This window comes from Oxyura jamaicensis, chromosome 3 (assembly GCF_011077185.1).
Source record: "Oxyura jamaicensis isolate SHBP4307 breed ruddy duck chromosome 3, BPBGC_Ojam_1.0, whole genome shotgun sequence".
NCBI lineage: Eukaryota > Metazoa > Chordata > Aves > Anseriformes > Anatidae > Oxyura > Oxyura jamaicensis.
This window is the reverse complement of record NC_048895.1, coordinates 22,448,906-22,465,383: the sequence shown is the minus strand read 5'-3', so window position 1 is coordinate 22,465,383 and position 16,478 is coordinate 22,448,906. Positions and strand designations below refer to the sequence as shown.

Below are 16,478 nucleotides of genomic sequence, written 5' to 3'. Positions count from 1 at the left end.
CCCAGATGACTTAAGCAATTTGTGAATCAAACAGTAATGCTGGAGGAGGAGACTTGCTCAGAATTCATGGTCAGCTTTGTAACTGACATCTCTGTTCATGGATGTTTGACAGCAGTTGCAAATTTATAATCCTTTCTTTTGCCAAGACATTTTTTGTATGTTACTCCTTCATCTAATGTCATAGTACTTCTTTTTGCACATTGTGGAATATTCTTATTCTATCAAAATATTTTTATACCTTTTTTTTGTCTGCCTCTTCTATTTCAAATCCTTAAAAATAATAAAGAAGCATACAAACCCTGGGCTATTTACAGCTACACACTGCTCACACATTACTCTGGGCTGGCTAAAGATGTTCTTGCCATAGGCTTTATTTTTGGGAAGACTACACGCAAAACAGGGTTACTTTAACAGAAAAATAAACATTTTAATGTAGGTGTAAGAAGACATTTAGTTTAGGCATATTGAGCCTTACAGTAAGTTTCCCTTATCTACCTTAAAAATAACAAAGGTCTCATTTCCGTAAGTTCAAGGCAAGTTCCTTTATTAGAAGTAAAAGTTCAGACTTCCAAGGGGTGTTTCCATTAAAGCCATGGGGGGGGGAGGGGGCGGGGCAGAGATAGAATGGAGCAATAATGCAAAATTGATTGGATCGGGATTCTCCAGAAGCTTTATTCTATTTCATGCCATATTGATGGCCTGCGGAGCAGCACTCAGCAGCTCTTTCCCTTTCCGTGTCTCATTTTATCCATGTATAAGAGGGAGATAATGGTACACTGGAATCCCTGGAAATGCAGTTTAAGGTCTGCGTTAAAAGCAAAGAGTTGGATATCAATATCAAGTGCTAGTACAATATTAGTAGTAGCAGTGTTTGTCTAGGTCCTCTTTTTTCTTTTTATGGTGTTTTCGAAAGGATCTGTTCAGGGAACTCTGTGCTAACCGAGAAGCAAGCTGGGTCACTGCTAGGGCCAGCAGACCCCCATATGCCCTTACCATGGGAATGGCTTGCTCCTCTACTCTCTTCCCAATCAAGGTCCTACAAAATCTTTGGGGGATCTTTGGGAATCTTTTTCATTGTAACACAGCTACGAGTAAAGTAATGCTGTGGCCCTTGGTGAAATATTGTCTTTCCTGAGATTGTTTTAAAGCACTTTGAATTTTTCTCCCTAACTTTGTGATGTCTTATGGACATTTGCATCTCATAATTTGAAGTATTTTCCCCCTGTAGGATCTTTACATTTTGCTCCTTCTAGTTTCCTTAGCAAAAATACAGTTTCAAGCTTTCAACATGAGACCGTGACAAAGTGATTTTATACCCAGTACTGAAAGTGACTAAACTTGACAACAATTGTATTTTATGACAACCTCTGCTTTCATGTCCACAGCCTACTTTCCTGTCATCAGCTGTGGTTTTTGTTGTTGTTGTTGTTTTCCTCTTTCTCCCCTTCTTCTTCTCTCCCATCCCCCCCATGACTCTTCTCAAACAGGAGCAATTCTGTATCTCTGCACTGACTGGAAACAAATCCTTTTACCAGGAGTGTATTTTAATGGACAGCATGCTTCGCTTAAGTCACCAGAACCTTAACTGTATAATATTCAATTTTTTACCAACCCAGAACCAAAGCTTTTTATTGAGAGCGATGTCCATAAGAGTAGTGGAAGAATTAGTATTACGGAACTAAACCAGATTAGGAGGGAATGTGAATTAGATTTGGTAACAGATGGTGCCGTGGAAATTAAAGGTGCTTTGCGAATGGAAGCGACAGCAGCTTGCCTCTTTTCCTCTCCTGTCTCTCTCTTTCATGCGCTTGATAGACGGGTATAAATCACAACAATCCCGTCTTGACAGCCAATTTCGAGAATTTGATCTGGTTAAAGACATGGCTTTCCTGCTCCACTCACTGAAACAGGCTGCTATTTTATTTTTATACAGCACCTTGTCATATTTAGGAAAGTGGAATCACCTGCCTCCCTTTAATGAAATTTTCTTTAATTACAGTTTTAGCTCTTTAGTGTTAATTACTTTTCCATTCAGCCTGAGTTCTCAGCCTGTCTCATAGGAACGTATTCCCCCCCCCACCTCCCTACACTATTCACGCATATGCTTTCATTTTTCTAAGGATGCTTTTCGTTGTTGGAAGTTGTTGTCAGATCCATTATAATTAGATCCTAATTATCAAAATCATCATTATTGTGTAGGAACAGGAAGCATTGTAAACAACTCTTAAAGTTATAGGATCTTGTCTGACAGAGGAGAAACCTTTCAGGATATACATGAATAATAAACAGGCAAACCAAAAGGCTTCTGAATGCTCTGTTGGGGAGTGTACAGAGATCTGGAGAGCACGTGCCCTCCTCGGAAGGAAGATCCACCTTGGTTCTCTTGCCACATGTGGTCCTCCAGGCTCTGATCTTTTCTGGAAAACGTGGGGTTGGGATAAAATTGCCCTGTTTCAGTTTGCTTATGCAAATATCTATCTTTGTACCTCTCTTTCGGATGTGCACATGTAAAAATCACTTTACTGGTGCGAGTCAGGCCCCGGTTCTAGCTGCTTTAATACAATCACTTTTTTGCGTTCAAGGCAGCAAGTATGAGGGAAGAGACTGCTGTGATGCATGGTGATGGGGAGATTCTCCTGCTGTACACTAAATCTTCAGAGTGAAAGGGAGAAATAATAGACTGTATTTAAAAAAAAAAAAATATCTCTCAAAGCAGGAGAAGATCCTTAGAGCTGGCAACTAACAGTTGGTAGAAATAAAGCTTCCTACTGGCAGTCAAATCAAATGTAGTAACAACTCAACGACTCCCTGCTGCTAGCTGACAGCATGGTGTAACACACTGGGACAAACATTCACTTAAACACTGATTGCAGGAAAACGTCATTTTCCACCTCACCAAGTAGCTTTTTGGTTGCCTGCATGTGAGGGATTTGAGGCTGGTGGTGTGTGGTTGGGCCTCAGAGGGGCCGGGGGTGGAGAAGGATCGCGGGCTTCCGAACTTTTAGTCCTCAGGCTTCTAAGGTGCTCGCTCCCTGATGCAATTTCTGGCATGTTCTTGCTAATCTCTTCTCCAATTTAACAGAGCTTGGCTAGCGAGCTGTAATTCTTCTGTTAGAAATCCATGGAAGATCACTGAGGGAACTGGTAGGGAGCCAGGTGCGTGGTGTGCACACCTACGCGCTGCCTTTCAGAGATGGAAGGAAATTCCTAATAGAAATTGTGAAAAGTCTAACGATACAAACTTTGACTGTCTTGAGACTGAAGGCATTTTTGTCGTCTTTTTTTTTCCTTTTGGGAAGTGATGAATGACAGCTATGTGTCTCTGATCTGTAGTACTGGCTTTCTGACTGGTCCAAGTAACTGCTTTTGATGCTGTAATCATTTCAAAATAATCCCTCTTTAGAAAGCCTGTTATGTTCTTGAATAAATCTTTGCTTATTTTTGTAGGTTTGTATTTTTCTCCCTCGAAGTAACTGAATGTAGCATTTGATTTTCTTTTGCTACTTCAGCTGACTTCTCTTAATAAAAAATGTATCTCCACAATTAATAATCAGATGACTCTGTGACACTTCTCCATGTCCTCTGGGGGCTGGAGACATCAGGTGGACTCCACCTGATACCACGGGAGTATATCCTCAATAAAATGTTACTCCATCACTGAAAAACACCTGGCTTCTTAAACAGAGTTTTTGCTCTCTTCCAAGATGTGATGTGAATTAAAAGTGTTAATCTGTAGTTTGAAAATAAAGAGTAATATAATCTTACTCTTCCTGATCAATATACTGATTTTCATATGATGAGGCTTGGCCGTAATTCTCAGTCACATCACAGCCTTTCTGTTAAAACTGGGCATGCTAGTGGAGTTTGTACAGCTCTCCAGACTCTGAAGAGCTGACTCGTAGCAACAAAAATATGGAGCATTAGGCCAGAAGCCAGTAAGCAAGAGAAGGTAAGTCTGAAATCCTGTATTCTGATACGGTTGTAACTGCAGGCAGCATCCCTGTTCAAACTGTAGAAAAATTAGAAACAGGAGAAAAGAGAAACCTAAAATCAAGTAGGAATATGAGGTATTTACTGAGGTTTAAGTTGTGTATATATAGAGCCGTAATATACATATATATATATATATATATATATATATATATATACACAAAATACCACAATCATAATATATATGTTTATATAGATATACACACAATATACAAGATCATACATTTATTTTATGTAAAAGTTTCAGGCATCCCAGAATTATTCTCATTTAAAGTGCCGTCTACTTCTTGTGTGGCCTCCTATTTGCTTTTTTTCAATTTTTTGTGTGTGTGTGTGTTTGAAAACTGATTCATCAAAGCATATAAAGAAACTATGTCTAGTTGAAACATGGTATCTGTAGAATTAGGCAGGTCTTTAGGTCTTCAGGAAACTTTCTGCGGTGGTGGTCTGTTAGAGTAGTACGTAATACAGCTAATAGGATATTTGTTGCTTACACATGTGCAAACATAAAGGTCAAATTTGTGACTTTCACATCAGCTTTGTGTTTTGCTTCTTAGTTGTAATCTTTGTTGCTGTTATTATTTAGAAGTGCTGCAGTGCCATATATTGGATGCACTGGACAAGTGTATTACTGAGGGCTGGCACCTCACCGTGTCTGGTGTTTTGGCTCAAAGGTGAAGGTTGTTCCTTAATAATTCTTCCCTCTTTACTTTTTGTTTTCCCCAAAAGTACCTGATGAAAAGAACAATCTCTCCATAGTATGAAGAAATTTAAATTCTCTTGGCTATAAGTGCTTCAGTTTTTAAATAGAGAAGAGTTATGTTCTGGTCTGTCAAGCCATAGGATCTGTGTACTGCAGAGCTTGTGCATGTCCATGGATACATTTAATTAAACCAGCATTAGTGCATCTATACAGACTTATTAAAACACTTAGTTTGTCTCAATAATATTGATTAAATAGCAGTAGTTTGTTTAATCTAAGTGTATTTTTGCTATTACTACATTACTTCCAAGTAATCAGGGTAATAGTCATCATCAGTGAAATATCACGTTAGTTATGAAGTAATGCCATAAGAATTGATTTAGACTTGGCAGGGAGGGAAGGCTTTCTGTCATGTGGTGCCAAGGTCTGATCTGGATTATTAGAATGAGAGTTTTAAACATAATTTCTGTTCATATAAACAGTATGTGTTTTATAGGCTTATAGGTTATTCCATACTCTGAGTATCCAGTATATCAAGGAACACCTCAGACAGTTAATTATGCAAAACATCATGTAAGTAATTACGCAGTATTATTATGCATTTAACAGTTTTATTGATTTGCCAGTTGCTCACTTACAGTATTTAGAGCTATAAACAAGAGATGCTCACCCTCAGTTGAAATAGGTCCAAGGAAATGAGCTAAAGATAAATGACAGTAGTATGCATTGTTGCATCAGATGTAATCCTTAAATGTAGAAGCTGTCAACAGTGATAATTTGCAACACATTGGGGTATCTCAGGATCATTTCCTTCTTGTTAACAAAGTTTATCAACCAGGAAGCAGAGGGAATCAACTTGAAATAGAAAGGGAAGCAATAATGAATGCTTATACAGGGTGGAGGAATATTTTAAAATATTTCCCCCTCATTTCAGAGGGTCTGCGGGTGTTGCAAGTCAGTCACTTGAAAATTTCGATTTTTGAAAAATGGCATTGAAAACAAACTAAGTGCAGCCTCTCAGATTAGGTACAAATGCGAGGACTTGGATAATGGCTTGATTTGTTACACTATAAACAAACGTGCAGCAGTGTAGCCTTCCGCTGCTGTGTGTAGGAAGTGCTTTAGCAGAGCTTAGTGGGGTGCCTGCAGACCAATATAACTGTTGGGGAAGCCAGATCCTCTGTCACCAGTCACCAGCTAACTCAGGCCACTGCTGGTAGCAACGTGATGGCTTCAAGCATTGCTGCTTCTGTTCCGGCTGCTAGTGGCTATGACAGCTGCTCTGGAAAAAGTCATAGGCTTACTTTGCTTTTTCCCTTGCCAAGGTGAAGTGGTAGAGGTTTCAAGAAAACGTGAGGAAAAGAAGAAATTACAGAAAATAACGAAAGGTTCAACATAAAATAAATACATAGAAAACTACAGTCATTCTGTTTTGCACAGAATACTCTTTACTACATGGCTATACATATGTGTTTATTAACAAAGACCTAATATGTAATGACAGTTTTGTTTGTGCATGCACAGAATAAGATTAGCAATACTTTGCAATTAATGATCTCATCCACTAGGTTAACCAAGCAGACCTTTCAATATTTCTTATTAAAAGAAGAAATCCTTTCTTTTCCTTCCCCCAACTAAGCCAGTGCACCTTAATGCAATGATGATATGTTAGACCCAGCAGTTGTCAAAGCATCGTATTACTGTGATGCCATAATGACACCCTGTCTCTGTAAAGTAGTCATGTTTTCTCAAATCACACGTTGCACCGTTGATTTCTGACATGACACTTCATTCAGTCACTTTCCTTTTCTTCTGCATCTCCATTCTCTGACAATAGCAGCTGGTGCCCATTTTCCTACTAAGTGATTCACATTTTGCCACTTTACTAGAGTGCAATTAGCTGAAGCAGAAAAAAATGCTCAATGTAAAGCAGCTCAGCTGAGATTGTTACTCAGCTCTTCAGCAGGACATGGTGAAAGTCTTGAGGTGTTGTGAGCATCGGTGCAAGAAACGATGCTTTTGTTTCTTTCCATGCTAATATCCTTTCTTTTTACATTCAGAGACACGGGTATGGGGAATCACTGCAACATGTCTCACTGCTCTCTATTGATTTTTGGTGCAGACCTGTGAAATGATACGAAAATAAGCGCCGTATTTGAGAGGAAATGTAGTCTTCATGGTCAAAGCAAAGAGCTGGGTTCCATTCCCAATTCTGCTATAGGCTTCCCATGTAATCTAGCCCAGGACTTATGCATTGGTTCTTGTAGTTAAAGGATGAGGATAACAAGTTAAGACGTTTTTGGTCTACACGCATGTGAGTTAGAGGAATGTGTTGGAGGAAAATCAGATGGATGGCACTGTTAATGTACAAAGTAGCTATGTGTGCATAATAACACCTGCCTTGCTGATGCTCCCACGTAGAAGCTGTCACTAAAAACGTCAACTGATAACAACCTATTCTGGCATTTATGGAAATAGAGCAATTCTCTTTTCAAGAAAAGAATTGAAAACTTTGTGTGCAGGTAAAAGGGGGCTTTTGTGTTGGTCTGTAATAAAGGTGTTCACTCTAATTATTCTGACTAATTACTACTCTCACTGAAGCCACCAGCACAGCTCTGAAATAGCGAATGATGCTGTAAGCAGAGCTTTTCATTTTTGAAAAGCAAACATGAAATGTGCTCACAGATTATGAAGTATTGGCTTGTTTTTTTTGACCTCCTTTAGGTATTGATAACAAGGGAGATGAGGGAAAAATAATTTTCTGAGCCAATTGTATGCATGAATTGAATATAAAAACCTCTCCACGGCTTCAATAGGAAAGCTTTCTTTTTTAAGGCCATATGCTGTAATCAGATGTGGTTAATTTTTGCACTCTATTTGTATATTGATACTGATTTAGCCAGTGTCAGCGCTGTCAATATCATTAGCAATGTGGCAGGTAGATGGAAATACGAATGTGATTGCATTAATAAATTCTTAATATATTCAACCTTTCATAAGCACATAGCATACAATTTATTCTGTATTGTTTAAGACCATATTAAAGCAGGAGTTGTATTGTGAAGCGCTCTGTCATTGTACCTTTCTGCCAGCAGTGACTGGTGTGGGGTTATAGTCATAAGAAGAAGTTGTGAGGCAAGTTTACTACAGATAAGAAGAGTTGTGCTATATGCTACCTATTACTAGCAACTTGCAGCACCCTGTGTAGTTTCTTTTGTGTTTGGGCATGGAAATGCTTCTAGAGCCAGTTAGCTACTTTCCCTGTAGTGACTGAAAGGAAAGTTTACCCGAGAGCTCCAAGTTGTTAGCAAATTTACCTGAGAGTAACACACCACAAATGGCGGTGCCTTTTATTTGACTTAAAATATAGTAAAGAAAAAAAAACAACCCCACCAAGGCTTTAAAATAAATACTGTACGTTTTTATATGACACATGTTATTTCTATTCATAAACCTTAACTAAATTTAGATTTTTATTAATCCAATGTGACCTAAAAATTTTGCATTAACAGCACAATGTGGAATTGGGCTTATTCTCTTTGAATGCAGATAAAGCCATCATTTTGAAAATAGCTCTTTCTGACAAAAAGGTGTTCTTTTGAAATAAAGTCTTATTCACTACATTCCTCTTAGAGTTAATGTGAATTTTAGTGCCTCTAATTTTAGATTGAAGTGAGGTCTAGAATAAAACCCACCGGCTGACAATTGAATTTATAGATAGTTGTGAATATTTCAGGCTTGAATAATAGAGCTGTAGAATTTCAGACACAGAGAGGAAGAGAGAATTAAGCTCCAACTGTAGTTTTAGACTATAATGCAATGGTGTCTAGGAATTCTTCAGTGGAACGAGCTAAGTAGTAATTAGGAGGGAACTGAGGGAGGGATTTTACAGAGATCTAGCTTAGGCATTATTCCAAATGTTCAGCATGATAATTTGCTGGTGGTCCCACCTGCCATCCGCGTAAGATGGCTCTTAAATTCCTTCCTTCAGATGCGGCACAGTGGCAAAGGAACGGGAGCGGTAGGTGCCTGGTGCCCACCCACAGCTTGTACACAGCCACTCAGCCCGGTTCCCCTTCTTTGGGGGGTGGGGGGGTGGGGTTGAAAAGTTTCTGTTCTCAGACCAGGGGCTGTTGTTTTCTTTTTTCCATGGAAAGGTTAATGTTTTAACTGAATTTATGCTTCGCCAGTATGTACCCATCCGGTTTGTGCTGTTTAAGATGTGGCCAAAAGCAGCTATATCTCGGTTAGCACTAGAAAGTGCAGCTTCGGAAGCATCTGCAAACTGGCTTCAGCCTAAGCAATGCTGCTGATCAGATTTTCATGTGTGCAAAACTGCAGTTGTGTTTTGGTTCTGACTGCTTGCAGTGGGAGATAGCTGCTGTAGCACTGGCTAAAACAACATGCATTTTGACAACTAATTAATTAATTGCAAATGATTTTTCTGGGAAGGGAAGGGTGACATTAGAGCTCATTATTGCACGAGTGAGGAAAAAAGTCAGCAGTGGGAGGTTTAGAGAGACAAGATTGTGCCATCAAGCTGGGTACGATGGATAGTAGGTAATGGACCCCTATTGCTTTATTTTGAGACTTAATTTTGTTTAAAAAGAATGGAGACAAAAAGAAGACCAGGTACCTGTTTATTCAATAAAAGGATCTCAGTGTAGTGTGTAGAAAAATAATATAAAAAGTAAGTAGGTGGAATGTGAAAGTTGATTGATATTTTTAATCATGGCTGTATAAAATTCAGTGTCAAAAAAAGAGGAGAGAGACAGTGCGACACCATGTTTTAGTACCCTAATAACTTCTAACTCTAGTCTAAGATCATAATGTATGTGAGAGCGGTCCAGTAATTATAAGGTAATAAGTGGAGTGGTGGTGTAAGTGCTCTAAATTAAAAGGAATTCACAGAGCTGCTGTAAGTCAGTGCCGACCCGCTTTCTTTCAGATGTTGACTTGAGGAAAGTGCTTAGCCCAGAGTGCAAGTAGAGAGACAAGAGAGAGCTATCTATTAATTACAGCACTCATTAACAGTGACGGCTACAAGGCAGCAGCTGCAGAAGAAAAGGCGCACACTACTGCAGGCTGGCAAGGGGATTTCCCCCCCTCCAGTTCTTGAGGAAAGGACAACACAAGCAGGTGGTCCACTGTAATAAGATATTTTCACAGCTTTAACCTTCCCATTTCCTTGGTTTATTTGCTGACACCAGATAGCATGCTCCTTCCACCTTCTCACATAAGTACTGATTTTAAGTTGGGAGGGTAGGATTTCTGTACACCCATCCGGCCATTTCCCAAATTTATACGTAGTTATTTTCAACAGTATTTGACAGTAAAATTTGCAACAATTGGAAGGTCCTAAATTAGACAAATGGGCACTGATTTTAGGGTAAATCTTATCATAAACAAATACTTGAAATGAAAGGTCAGGTGTGGTTACCCTCACTGGAAAAGAAGCCAACTGTCTGTATTTATGTCTGTTTTCCATTAGTGAATTTGGTTCCAGAGCTTGAAGTAGAATTTTTTAGATTATTTAGATAGATGCTTTTGTGTGTGTGTGTGTGTGTGTGTGTGTGTGTATTATTTAACATGTAAAAAGGTAAATAAGTGACAAGATCTTAAAACTGACTTGAGAAAGTTACTTTAAGTCAGATTGTCTGGATTCATGTTCTTGCTTTGAAAACATTCATCTATAGCTCCAGGTGGTGGCCTTACGGAGTTGCATTTCTGCCGAAAATATTTCTAGAGAGATGCTCATAACTGTCATTTATACTTTGCCAGCTTCAGAGGGTACTGTCAGGAAAATGCTAGGTAGGCCATTTGGAACTGTGGTCTCATAATCACAGCGGTAGAAAACAAAGAGCTTTCTAATTATTATTTTTGTTCTTTATTTGCCCTAAAACACATTTATAAGTAATATTGAACTTGGGGACAGAATAGACAAGGAAGGGTTTTTTTCCTCCTCTAGAAAGCACTAGAACAAATGTTTTATTATTTTGTTTCAGATACTTAATTCTGAAAAGGTGAGAACTGAGAAGTAGTAAGACAGAATCTCACCTTCTGAAAGACAAAAGTTATATCTAAAATTCCTTCTAATACATTTTTTTAATCCAAGAATGGAACACGTAAAATGTCAGATCCTGTAGAGCTGCAGATATATGGGATACTGGCATAGTTATTACTGGTTAGTCAGAGGATAATGGCTAGAAAGTAATTGCAGCCAGAGTTGATGAATCATTTCACTTAGATTTTGTGAAAATGGAGTCCAGCCTTAATTATTTGTTAGAGGAGTCCCCAGTTGATGTGCTGCTCGGTTACTAAATAGCTATATATATAATAAAGCAATGTTAATAAAGACAAAAAAAGCTTGTGGAAGACTTGCTCTTCAATATCAGTTGAATAGATGATGGATACGTGTTTTATTGAAGCGTGTTGACAAATATTATATACAGCCAAGAAAATTTATGTGATCAAACTTGGAAATATTTGTTCCTGATAATGATAGAATTTAGGGGGGCGAGGAGGGAGGTACTAATCGAAAAAGGAAGAAATGTAATAGTCTGATAATCTAATAGTATATTTGAAATTTTTGACTCACGGATGACAAGTTCAGAATTTCAAGCTGATTTGAAGTTGACACATAGACTAGAGGGCAGGTAGAGGGGACAACAGACGGATTTGGTCTCTTTAAAGTTTTTGTTTACTGCCTGTCTGGAACTTTGACAAAGCTCTGTCATGCCCTTATGCTGATTACCTTCATGTAGAACAAGAGGTATTGACTAATGAATGAATGATGTGCAGTCCCTAACCCTTCCAGAGCAGCCAGAAAGAGCACTGTCTTTAATACACATATTCTTCTTTCTCTCTCTCCCCACTACAGGCTTCTCTGCAGAATGTCAAGCAAAGATCGACACATTGATTCTAACTGTTCGTCGTACATCAAGACGGAGCCGTCAAGCCCTGCCTCTCTGACGGACAGCATCAACCACCACAGCCCTGGTGGCTCCTCAGACGCCAGTGGGAGCTACAGTTCCACCATGAATGGACATCAGAACGGGCTAGACTCACCTCCCCTCTACCCTTCGGCCACAGGGCTTGGGGGCAATGGGCCAGTCAGGAAACGGTATGATGACTGCTCCAGTACCATTGCTGAAGATTCACAGACCAAGTGTGAATATATGCTGAACTCGATGCCCAAAAGACTGTGTTTGGTGTGTGGTGACATTGCATCAGGGTACCACTATGGAGTGGCTTCCTGTGAGGCCTGCAAGGCTTTCTTCAAGAGGACAATTCAAGGTTGGTAATTCTTTAAACTTCTTTTCTTTATTTTGTTCAAAGCGAAATAGTACAATCCTTGACTAAACGCTGTTAAAACTTCAAATTGTATGTTTTTATTCTTAACAGTATTTGGTCCTACAGATGCTACTCATGAAAAAGCCACTTTGGGGTTCAGTGTGAGTTCTGTCTGTCATGTCACTATTACTTTTATTTTGATTATCATAGTATGGTTTGGGTTGGAAGGGACCTTAAAGAGCAGCTAATGCCAACACCCCTGCCATGGACAGGGATACCTCTCCATAGACCAGGCTGCCCAAAGCCCCATCGCACCTGGCCTTGAACACCTCCAGGGATGGGGCATCCACAGCTTATCTGTACAACACGTTCCAGTGTCTCAGCACCCTCTGAGTAGAGAATTTCTTCCTTGTATCTGCCAGTTCCCTCAGGACCCACAGATTCATCCCATCATGTCCATGAACTTGTCTACCTTCAGGTTCCTTAGATGGTCTCAGACCTAATCTTCTCCTACAGTGGGTGGTTCTTGATACTCCCAGTCCCTGCCTTTGCCATCTGTGGATTGGGCTATGCGGTTAGAGCTCTTGCTGGAAAAGACTGAGGCAAAAAGAATTGAGTACCTCAGCCTTCTCCATATCCCAAGTCACCAGGTCTCATGCTTCCTTCTGGAGAGGGCCCACAGTTTCCTTAGTCTTCCTTTTATCACTGACGTGCTTCTAGAAGCATTTCTTGTTGCCCTTGATGTCCCTAACCAAATTTAATTCTAAAAGGGTGTTAGCTTTCCTAACCTGATCTACTGTAGGGTAGCTCAGACAATTTCTCTGTATTCCTCCTGGGCTACCTGTCTTTTCTTCCACCCTTTAGGCTTCCTTTTTGTGTTTGAGTTTGCGCAGGAGCTCCTTGTTCAACCATGCAGGCCTCTTGGCATTTTTGTCTGACTTCCTCTTTGTTGGGATGCATCACTCCGCAGCTCGGAGGAGGTGATCCTTGAATATTAACCATCTCTCTAGGGCCCTGTACTGGGTCTGGCTGGGATGTTAACTTTCCTTGCAGCAGCCCATACAGCGCTGCGGTTTGCACTTATAGCTAGAACAGCAGTGGCATCACACTGGTGTTGTGTCTGCTGCTGAGAAGTGCTGGCACAGCATCAGGACTCTCTCTAACCCTCCTAGGGGGTGGGCAAAAAAGGGAGAAAAACATCATCAGGGCAGCTCTTCCCCTTAGGGTTTTGTCCCATGGTACTCTACCAAGGAGATCCTTGAAGAAGCCAAAGTCTGCTCTCAAGTCCAGGGTAGCGAGCTTACTGAGAACCCTCCCTGCCGTCCTCAGGATCCTAAACTTCACCATTTCATGGTCACTGCAGTGAAGGCTGCCCTTGAGCTTCACATTCCCCACCAGCCCCTCCTTGTTGGTGAGAACAAGGTCTAGCATAGCACCTCTCCTCCTTGCTCCTCTGTCACTTGGAGAAGGAAGTTGTCATCAATTCACTTCTGGAACCTCCTAGGTTGCCTGTACCCTACTGCTTTGTCCCTCTACAGATATTAGGGTGGTTGAAGGCCCCCATGAGGGCCAAGGCCTGTGAATGTGAGGCTGATTCTATCTATCTGTCTGTAGAGGATCTCATCTATTTGTTCTTCCTGGTCAAGTGTCCTGTAACAGACTCCAACTATATAGTCCCTGCCTTTAGTTCTGACCCACAAGCTCTCCGTCAGCTCCTCATCCATCCCTAGGCAGGACTCCATGCACATTGACATAGAGGGCAACATCCCCTTCTTGTTTCCCTTGCCTGTCCTTCCTGAAGAGCCTGTATCCTTCCATTCCAATACTCCAGTCATGGGAGCCATCACACCACATCTCTGTAATGCCAATGAGGTCACAACCTTGCGGGTATGTGTACATCTCTTAACTCCTCTTGGTTATTCCCCATGCTACGTACATTTGCATAGAGGCATTTAAAGTTGGACCCCTTGATGAAGCTGCCTTACTGGCTGGAGTGGCTGGAATTCCTTTGCGCTGCTTTTCAGGTGCTCTCCTGCTGACCCATGACCTTGCTCCAGGCTCGGGGCATCTATTGCTGACACTGGCATCAAACGGGGAGGAATGGGGCTAATGGAGATTCTCCTTCCCCAGCAACTTCAAAGTCCTCTTGAACAGCTTGGAAAGCCTGTGACCAAAAATGCTCCTTCCCTTCTCTGGCAGGTTTCTCAAAGAAGTCATGGTCTGTCAAAAATAGAAGAACAGTGGAGCCATCCACTGCACATTGTTCTTTTTCCTGTATGAGTTCCTCATGGATTCTCATAAATGCTGCTAAAAAAAATATATTTTAGAAGGTTTTCATGGATACCTCTTGAGCACACCTTGTGGCGCATACAGATGGTGCTTAGGTTTTTTTCCTAGCTAAATCACAACCATACTTAAATTGTTACAAAAAACAGTTTGTTTATGTCAAAGCACTAGTAAATTCCAAAAAGGGTACAAAATGTACAAAATGTAGTGTTTTGCGCATTTCAGTGTAAGTGTCCTTTCAGCCATATAATATAACATGGCCTTAAGAGGTTCACCGAGTGCCTCTAAGATCACATTTTAAGGAGAGTAAGTTGGCATCTTTTGGTTTCTGTCCAGTGCTTTACACTACTAATCCGTTCTTGATACCTGTTACAAATATGCCACATATTTTTGGCATAAATTAGTATGAATGGGATAAACGGTCATGCAAATTGTTCTAGCTACAGAACCAATGGAGACAAAATAACCTTCTACTTTCATTTAAGTATCATCCTTTCAAGTAAAATTGAAGGTGCTTTATTTAAAGAACATGAGGCCAAGCTTGGCCTGTACAGGAATATAGTGTCACATTAAATTAAATTCAAACTTCAGAGACTAAAATTAGGTTGCTAAGTCCAAATTTAAGCTCTTCAATAAAACCTGCTTGATTTTCATAGGTGTTGAGCACCTGGAATTCTCAGAAAAGGCAAGGCAGTGTGGCGGTATGCTGTTCTTATTAAAAATGAGTTGTACTAAGGAGAGTAAAGTTATTTTCAGTTCATAACTTCACATAGCCCCAAACTTGAAACACATGGTCAAAATTTTATAATATAGTGCTTCTGTATTTCATATAAAATTAATAAAGAAAATTAATGTTTTTTCTTTAATTTAGCCATTGCTAAGAGTTGTTTTAATTTTTCAATAAAAATATTCATTTTATCCCCCATAACTAATTGTTGTAAACATAGAAAATCTACTACTAGGGGATTTGGGCTTTCTACCAGCATGAAATACCCATTTCATGATGGCTGTATAGCCACTAAAAAGTAACATTGGAGTTCAGTGCTTATAATGGGGCTGACTGTTACAGAGTTTGCAATCAGTAAATAAACATAAGTTCAGAGATTCCTAGTGGTGTAGGTTCATAAGTAAAACGAATGTATGTGCAGAAACAATATGTTCATTTCAAGTCTGTTTTTGAAAAAGTTCTTTTTTTTAAAAAAAAAAAAAAGTAGTAGCTGATTTCACTTGACCTTCAAGAACATTTTCAGGAAAACTCCAAAAATGTTTCCAGTGAAACAACTTGTATTTCCGTCTGCTAAACTTCAAGTGGCAACTTCAACTAGAAACTTTGATTTTATAAATGGTATTTAATTGCTGTGTAATAGCTATCCTACAGAACTGAATTAATGCACATTTATTTTAGTCATATTTTGAGCATGAAAAAATGTGACAAAACCTTTAACTGAATGAAGTATTGACTTCTGGCAGTAATAGATAGCTTGCAATTTTACACCACACCACAGACAGCAAGCTTCTGGGCATGGAAGCACAAGACAGAGACGTCATTCTCCAGATTAGCAACCTGGACTTGGCCACACAGCTCAAGTTAGAACTGGCAGCTGCGCAAAAAGTCTCAGTAGGGCTAGAGCACTAGCTGCATCAGCAGGTGATGGTGCTGTAAAGACCAAAAAAAAAAAAAAAGCAATGAGGCAAACAGGCATTGAATGGAAAAGCAATATGAAGAAACTAAGAATAGGAAGAATGTTACCATCGTAATGTCATGGTAGCTTCTTCAGTAATGGTGCTGACTCTGCTGTCACATGGGTTTGGGAGTTTTCAGATACCATCCGAAATAATGGAAGCTACTTGCTTTGGTGAATCCTACTTGGCGATGGTGAACCATTGTTTGTGGTAGGTGACAAGAAGTATGTAGGAAAAAGCTACTCCTTATGTTTTGAATATTCTACCTTTTGAGCTTGCATGAAGAAGAACTCCCCTGAGCCTTGTTTGCTATAAACGACAGAATTTAGTTTGTGTTCCTGTTCCTAGCGGTCAGTCTCTCATGCTTTCTCCCTTCCTGGCTCATCTCACATCCTTGTTCTGCTTGTATTTAAAACAGGTCAATAACTGAATAAGTGCAAATAAAAAAAACAGGATTAAAAAAAAAAAATTATAAATACAGAAGAGTAGAGCAGAGCAAAGAGAGAATCAAATGTTGTAACTA

At 39.8% G+C, this 16,478-nt stretch overlaps 1 protein-coding gene across 6 annotated transcripts in view; it reads left to right on the top strand.

The window, feature by feature from the left end:
- Positions 1–16,478, top strand: part of ESRRG (estrogen related receptor gamma) — a 400,798-nt gene that overhangs the window by 260,814 nt on the left and 123,506 nt on the right. For all 6 annotated transcript variants that reach the window (XM_035321709.1, XM_035321710.1, XM_035321707.1 and 3 more), the window contains one exon: positions 11,574–11,989. In XM_035321709.1, the coding sequence (XP_035177600.1) occupies positions 11,574–11,989 (416 nt within the window). The remainder of the gene's footprint in view (positions 1–11,573; positions 11,990–16,478) is intronic.